This window comes from Notothenia coriiceps, unplaced genomic scaffold (genome assembly GCF_000735185.1).
Source record: "Notothenia coriiceps isolate Sejong01 unplaced genomic scaffold, NC01 NC01_scaffold00037246, whole genome shotgun sequence".
NCBI classification, from domain to species: Eukaryota; Metazoa; Chordata; class Actinopteri; order Perciformes; family Nototheniidae; genus Notothenia; species Notothenia coriiceps.
The window spans coordinates 8,883,558-8,891,875 of NW_011369947.1; the positions used below are offsets into that span (position 1 = coordinate 8,883,558).

Genomic DNA, 8,318 nt, shown 5'->3' on the forward strand with positions numbered 1-8,318 from the left:
ATTAAATACATGGAATTAAACTAATACAATTATTTAAAAAATCCCTGAGATGCTGAATTGTAGTATTATCCCTTTAATTATGTCGACTAGTGTCCATACCAAGCTTTTGCACATGTTTGTCAATTCTTAAGTTTGTGAAACTGCAAAGAGTTCCCTTCTTTTTGTTGACAAGTAACAAAACAGATTGTTTCTGAGAAATTGTTCAACAAAGATGATGGTAATGCAGAGACAGAAAAAAATAGCCCAGTGGATAATGTCTGCATTTCATCATGATGTATTTATTGTACATAACATATTTTTTCTAAATCCTTTAGATGATATCGGTGCAGTGACAGAAGTTGCATGAAAAGTGCACATGCCCTGCCCTGCTCCTCCTCCTCCTCTCTGCTGCTGTCTGCTTCTTGCTCACATTAAATAAATGTGTGTGTGTGTGTGTGTGTGTGTGTGTGTGTGTGCGTGCGTGCGTGCGTGCGCGCGCGTGCGTGTGTGTGTGTTTCAGTCTCCAGCTCTCCACCTTGTGGTCAACATGCAGCACTGGCATGCATCGCTCTCTTTATGGCTGCAATTGGGCATGGAAAGCAAACACACACAACGCACACAGTTCACTGACACAGGTGGTTTGGGCTAAATATACATGCTGCTATAAATGACCACAACTAAAAATAAGACAAAAGCCTTTTGGAGAAACACATAGTTAATGTTGATTATGAATTAGTTAACAGGAAGAGTGATTAAGTCAGTGGCTTAAGAACAAAACAGCTACAGCCTGACCTACAATTATAGGGCAACAGATGCACAGTCTAAACATCCGAGGCAACTTGATAGCTGAGTGGAGAAAGACAGTCATATCATAATACAGGCATGTAGGCCTTTATTGGGTGAGTCATTCTTTCCAACAGAACACATTTTCCATACCCACATTAAAAATAAGATCTATAAAAACAACGGATATTGCAAAAAACCCAGTGTAATGGTCAGTTGGCTAAGCAGCAGGTGGTAACAAGGCAAATTCATTGGAATGCTTTAATGCCAACGCAGCAAGAAATGAAAGAAAATCTGGGCAGATATCAAACTTTTTTTTTTTAAGTGTCCCATGTGTAAATGTTTGCAGCCAGCCAAATAACTAACCTGTGGTTGTTATGAATATATTAAGCAGTACTACATTTAATAACGTTTAGTTACTCAATAAAAAAAACATACATTGATGCTTTTCTGCTATTTATTTATGTCTATATTTAATTTGTCCTAACCCCAATTGAGATCAAACTGGAATCGCCCATTTAGGGCCAAATTGCCCTCCATTACCCCCATGTTGTGTTCCCAGTCAAACACATAAAATGACACAGAAACACAGCATAATTGCGGCTGCTTCACTGTGCGCGCTCCCCTCCTCTCCCTCATTGGCCCTGGCTCAGAGCAAAGGGGCGGGACGTGCCGGTGCGTGCTGTTTAAAACGCTTTGGGGGAACTCATCGCGAAGCACATGATCGAGACCGGTCCTCCAGAGATGTGAGGCAAGGTTTACACTTGATCAAGCAAAACAAACAAGTGCGCGGAAAAACGGCAGCCGAGGATAACAGAGGCCCAAACCATCTGGATTATATTTCAACAACCGGTCCACAAATGAGCAACAGGTAGAAGAAACATGATATTCATTTCATATAACCTCTCTTTGCTTTAATATGAGATGTGATGCGCCTAACAAGAGTTTTACGCATGTCAGAATTGTAATCGTTTGGCAGACATATATTAGGTTGTGATGGTTTACATTATTCTCCATGACGCGCCACTTCCTGGCTTTTACGCACGACTTCTGCTGCAACAACCGTCAGATGAACCGCCAAAAAGTTGTGACTTAACCGTTCGTATTTCTCCTCGCCTATTTCTTTGCATTTAAATTAGATTTCTAAAGACGGGGATTGGAATGTAAGCATCAACACGGATTGTAGTGTGAGGAGTGTGTGTGTGTGTGTGTGTGTGTGTGTGTGTGTGTGTGTGTGTGTGTGTGTGTGTGTGTGTGTGTGTGTGTGTGTGTGTGTGTGTGTGTGTGTGTGTGGATGATTGCATCAGAAGTCAGTTCCCTTCTCTTCCCCGCACCTGTTAACATTTGTCGCTGGCATTTGGTGCATTCTGAGAGCAGCTTTGCCTGTCCACTCACAGCCACATACCATTTAATTATACTCTTTGAAAAACAAAAAAATAAACGTAATAATAATAATATAGCATTTAAACTATCACTGCGTTTTTCTTATTTAGGGAATTATGTCTACTATTCATTTCTAAATAAAAGTAATTGGCTACACAAACTAAATCTAAAGAAAGTCGGTTGCACTATTTCTTGAAAATGTTTGCATCTCAGTCAATTTTTTCTTTTTTGTATTGTGCATTGCCTAGCAACACAGCATCCTTCGTCATTAGAATAATGCCTGAATGTACATGTTGTACATTAGATGATTATTATAAGATGTGCTTTGTAGTTCTTTGGAACTTTATACAAATGTGCACTTTTGTGTGGTTCATGTGTAAAAGCCTTGCAGACAACTTGCAACAGCCAGTTTCACTTAGCAGTTGTGCATTTAAAGAATGACTCTGCAGCTTTACATGAAGTATGTGACAATAAAGAACGTTTTTGTTAAACCACACACTTCTTATATCTAACCCTCAAGCCTCAGAGAAAAAGCCATCCTTGCAAGAATATAAAGAACACAACTGTGTGACACACAGTGAGACTGCAGCAGACTTGTTGCTAGGACAGCCAGAACTAATGAGAGGTGTTTTAGTGGTGCTAGGAGAATCCTCACAGGACAGCCATTATTGCAGCAGAGAAATCCCTGAAGGCTCTCTAAGAGTCAACAAGCTGTGCATCTGTACTGCACAGACAAGCATGAAGCACGCACTTTCCCCTAAAGATTCTTTAAACAACAGACCGCATACACTATACCTATAAGTCAGCCATGATGTCACTCAGAAACTGCGCCTGTTCTGCAAATCTTTGTTTTGTCTGTTGCAAATCACAAAACAAACGGCTGAATAATCGTGTAATAATAGTTGAAAACAACCGATAGAAGGAGCACAAGCAAAAAACAGCTTGGTTCTACAGTATGTCTATCTTAAAAATGAATTACATGCGAAAACTACTGGATAAAAGTCAGGTGTGCAAGTCATGAATAATTTTTCCTTAGCTTTGGTTCAATTTGTATACCTTGGGGTGCACTATCAGTATCTTTCAGTATTTTAATCAAGAGATGTCATTAAGAGAAATGAGCTGCGAATAAAACATTTCTCAGTCAAGGCTTATTAACTTGATCCGTCAGTGTTTGCAAAACCATCCGTTCATGGGATCCTGTACGGACGCTGTCACCCACCATTCAGCATGAAATGATGGAGTCAGCGAAGGGCAGCCAAGTAAAACAAGTGGAATTTGTAAATTACCAATACCGGGATCTGAGTGCAATTACAGGGTGGCCTCTCTCATAGTGAAAGTTGAAATGTTAGATGCGGGTTGAATATCATTGTTGTTGTTTGTCATAACTGGGTGATATATTGTTGGCACAGAGACACATATAAAGATTTCAAGGGTTTTTCTCAGGCTGCACGAAAGTTTTACATTACAGTGAGGAAGTCAGCAGTTCTGAGATGTTACTTTCAACAATTGCTCAAAATAACCGTTGTCAATAGATGCCCTGATGAGGATTTCATTAAGTTTTATCCGAAATGGTTTGACTGACAGAGGTTTTCTATCTTTCTTCCAACAGATGAATTTCATGAGGTCCTGTCAGCTGATTAAAGAGGAGTGACCAATTCATCCTCCTCTTGTTGCACTCAATCTAAAGGGCCAGTGAGGCTGAAGAGGCATCCCTTCAGCCCGCCTCACCTTGTCACTATTTCCTCTCAGAGTTGGTCCCCCAAAAGGTTTCAAAACTGTTTCTCCAACGCTTTTTCCAGAAACTTAGACTGTTTTCCAAAGCAGAAGCAGCACAGCCCTCCCAGACTGAGGTGATGGGAAGCGTGCGAGCCAGCCGCTACAGCATTGTGTCATCAGAGGAGGACGGCATGAAGCTTGCCACTATGGCAGTACCAAACGGCTACGGGAATGGCAAGGGCAAGGTGCAAACTAGGCACCAGCCGCAAAGCAGATTTGTAAAGAAAGATGGTCACTGCAATGTGCAGTTCATCAACATGAGCGAGAAAGGTCAGCGGTACTTGGCTGACATCTTCACTACGTGCGTGGACATCCGCTGGAGGTGGATGTTCATCATCTTCTGCCTCGCCTTCCTCCTGTCGTGGCTTTTCTTTGGCTGCATCTTCTGGCTGGTAGCCATCTTCCACGGGGACTTGGAAAGTAACTCTACGAAGTGCGTCTCCAACGTGAGCAGCTTCACCGCTGCCTTCCTGTTCTCCATTGAGACTCAAACTACTATCGGGTACGGTTACAGATATGTAACAGACGAGTGCCCCGTCGCTGTCTTCATGGTGGTTTTCCAAAGCATTGTGGGCTGCATTATTGACGCCTTCATCATCGGCGCTGTCATGGCAAAGATGGCAAAACCCAAGAAGAGGAATGAAACGTTGGTTTTCAGCCATAATGCCACCGTGGCCATGAGGGACAACAAACTCTGCCTGATGTGGCGTGTGGGGAACTTAAGGAAAAGCCACCTGGTGGAGGCACATGTGCGGGCGCAACTTCTAAAGTCCCGGACAACGGCGGAGGGGGAGTACATCCCCCTGGACCAGATGGACATAGATGTCGGCTTTGACAGTGGAATCGACCGCATCTTCCTGGTTACACCCATCACCATCGTCCACGAGATCAACGAGGACAGCCCCTTCTACAACATGAGCAAACAGGACCTTGAAAACACTGAGTTTGAAATCGTGGTCATCCTGGAAGGCATGGTTGAGGCGACCGCCATGACCACACAGTGCCGCAGCTCATACGTCTCCAGCGAGATCCTCTGGGGCCATAGGTTCGAGCCAGTGCTCTTTGAGGAGAAAAACTACTACAAGGTCGACTACTCACGCTTCCATAAGACATACGAGGTGCCCAGCACCCCTCTGTGCAGTGCGAGAGACTTTGCAGAGAAAAAATACATTCTCACAAACTCTAATTCCTTCTGCTACGAAAACGAGATGGCGCTAGAGAACAAAGAGGACACTGATGAGGGGAACGGGGGCAGCGTTGGGCCCGACGGCACCCAGACAGACAATATCTCAGAGACTGAACACAGCCAGGCCACGGTGCCGCTGGAGCCCCGGCCTCTGAGACGAGAATCAGAAATATGAGTGTTCAGACCTCATGTGAGGGATTTTCTAAAATCAACTCTGCTCTGAAAGGCCGAGCTGGGCCTTGGGTAGAGGACAAGTCGAACGGTACTGCTGTGAGAAGCGGCGAAGGGTTAGGGCTTTGTGTGTAAGAGTCTGCTTGAACTTTGATTACATACAGTATGACAAAACACAGCACTATGAAACATATGCATATCACAAGGAAGAATTCTCAATGAAGTCCCCATGAATGTGTGCTCAGTGTCTGCTGACTGCAAGGTGACAGACAGGAAGGAAGTTGTTGAAATGACTTGAAAATGGCAGGCATGTCTCAGTTTCTCTGTCCGGCATGAACAAGATGTTTCAGAAAGGTGTTTTTTTTATAGTTAGAATATTTTTAAGTGCTGCTAGAAGTGCCTTCTCTTAGAACCAAAGAGTAAATGAACGATACATGAATGCAACAAAGAAAGTACGAGTAGAGTATTTGTTCACGAGCTGGTCTCATAGCAGACATCACAGAAGTCGGAAATGTTCTGTATGTAACAAAGTAGAAGACTTTAGTGATTTCCTCTGACTTGACCGCAACGGTTTTCTGCTTTATCCTTTGCAGTTTTTACAAATGTGAGATACTGTTCATTGCTGGCCGGACTGATAGAAACATGCCTGCTCATGTCAAGAGACTGAGCAGGGTAGTATTAACAAACTGACAACACATAAATTACTTTAATTTGAGTGATATGAAAATCTGAATGTCCTTAAAAGTGCTGCTATAATGTTGCTTATTTTATTCTTTTGTTTTACAGCTGATAAAAAAATACCAAAGAGTGTTATTATCATAGTTATGAGTTTCTTAAAAACAACACCTGCTTAGATTTGGTACAGTGGTAGAACGTTTAGGAAGTTTTACTAAGGGTTTGTTTTTTGAGAATGTGTGTACAGTTTCTTTCTTTTTTTACGACAATTATCTTTATTTTGAGCCATTTCATCAAGCCTTAACCTACAAAGTGAAGATGTATAAATAACCCAAAGTTGCAAAGGACATTAAACAGGATTTAAAAGTTCTGTGGTGTTTGATGAACTAAAATAAAAACTGACTGATATTTGAAGGATTTTCATAGTCAAATTGCACCAAAAAAAATATTTTTAATGCCAAACTCGCTTTATAAGTTATATAAAATGAAGTGGAATGTGGTGAAAGCACTTCTTTCAAAACGGTCTCCTTTCTAATATCTGATTCTGATACAGTGTTATGATTGGAGATTGTAAAAACTGTCTTGCTAAAAGTAGTTTTTGCCAAAATATCTAATCTCCAAGTAAGATATTTTTACATTTTCAATGCCACATTCCCTTTTTGACTTCAGATCAGCATACTCTATCATCAACACTGCTTTCATTCTCTGTTGTGATGTTTATGTTTCATATCAGAATGTGAGATTTAAAAAAAGCGTAGTTCACAGCCAAATGTACTGTAACCCTGGCCTATGAAGGTGTACTGCACAAGAGTTTGCATCAATACTAAATGTATCTTCTTTTTTAAATGAAAACCTTGACTGAAGGCCACTGGGCTCCATACATCCTACATGTGTAAATACCTCCCTCCCTGCTGCAGTTATTTTGTATAAGTTTTCCAAATGTACTGCAAAACCATGGAATGTACAGATTTTTGTATTATTTTATTATAATTATTATTGTTCATTATATTTTGTTCTTTTTTCAATAAAAGGTCAATGGAGAATCAGATTCATGCAGTGTGGCTTGTGATCAGAGACGGATAGAACATGTTATCCTTTTTTAAAGGATGCGTTACAATATCACATTTTTATTGATCAATTTTAAATATGCCTATAGAAGAAATAACATTGTATGTGCAACTTGCTTTTGAATCGACAGAACCAGATAACTAAATAAATAATACTTTAACACTGTAAATTGAAAAAAATAATACACAGTAATTCACATTTCCTATAAAAAAAAAAACAGAACATCGAAGTACTTTCAATTAATGTATCTTTCTGCATGTTTATTTATACTTATACTCAAATAATTTTGAGTTTTTACTTAAAGTTACATTATGAATGAAGCACTTGAACTTTAATTAAAGTATTGTAATAGTGTGATATGNACAAAGTGCATTCAGAACAAAGCCAAGGTGCTTTAAAACTGAATAAACATCTAGGCCAGAAGGCCTACAACAAAATAGTGTAAATAAAGACTGTAACAGCCAGGCCTTCAACAACAACAAATGCACCTATAAGTTTGGTAACCTAACGTGTTGTTGTGATGACGTAATCAAAACGCGGCGACAAGCACGGCGCGCGACCATGCTCGCGGCTGGCTCACAGCCAACATGTCTGCCGCTTGGAGATATTTCAAAATATCAGAGAAAGAGGCGCGGATTGCGATTTGTAAAACGTGTTCTGCTGACATTTCTCGAGGGGATGTAACTGCAAAGACTTTCACCACTTCGGGATTACTCCACCACTTGAAATCAAAACACCCGGACAAATATGTTGAGTATGATCAACGTAACCCTGTTCTCTGACATTCGGTGATATTTTTTCGGTGCTAAAACCCTTTCGGCCGAAAGCAGAGCCGATAATTTTCGATGGCCGAATATTCGGTGCATCCCTAGTTATGATGATAAACTGAAGCCATTTCTAAATTAAACCAATTAAGTGAGTTTTAAATCGTCCTGCTTAGTTTATAAGGAAATTATGAAGAGGAACAAATGAAATGGTTTGAAAATGATATCTATGTAGGTGGTGACGCTGTTGGCGTCTCTAGTGTTAACAGACATTTAAGTTAAATATGTATAATGGCAAATGCCATATATGATTTTCTTACCTGGAATTCTGCCTTTTTGAACAGACTTTTTGAGTCCTAGCTATATTGTCTACAGTTCTGGGGTTAATATGAATCTAATATGATTGTCATCGGTCTAAATTAGATTTCAAATGATTAACTGTGTATGTAATGAAGATCATAGTATGGGTTGAATCCATTTTCATAACCACTGTCTTTTAACTTACTGATTTAAATGCGGAAACTGGGCTTATT

General features: G+C 40.5%; 1 protein-coding gene across 1 annotated transcript; it reads left to right on the forward strand.

Moving 5' to 3' along the window:
* Window positions 1-1,484: 1,484 nt before the first annotated feature.
* On the forward strand, window positions 1,485-6,986 carry LOC104965715 (inward rectifier potassium channel 2-like). Its single transcript, XM_010794721.1, has 2 exons — window positions 1,485-1,633; window positions 3,755-6,986. Exon 2 carries the CDS (start codon window positions 3,999-4,001, stop codon window positions 5,280-5,282), a length of 1,284 nt encoding a protein of 427 aa, XP_010793023.1. The 5' UTR covers window positions 1,485-1,633; window positions 3,755-3,998; the 3' UTR covers window positions 5,283-6,986.
* Window positions 6,987-8,318: the final 1,332 nt, after the last annotated feature.

Excerpts from the sequence above, each read along its gene's own strand:
- LOC104965715 (XM_010794721.1), top strand. The coding sequence starts at position 3,999 with ATGGGAAGCGTGCGAGCCAGCCGCTACAGCATTGTGTCATCAGAGGAG.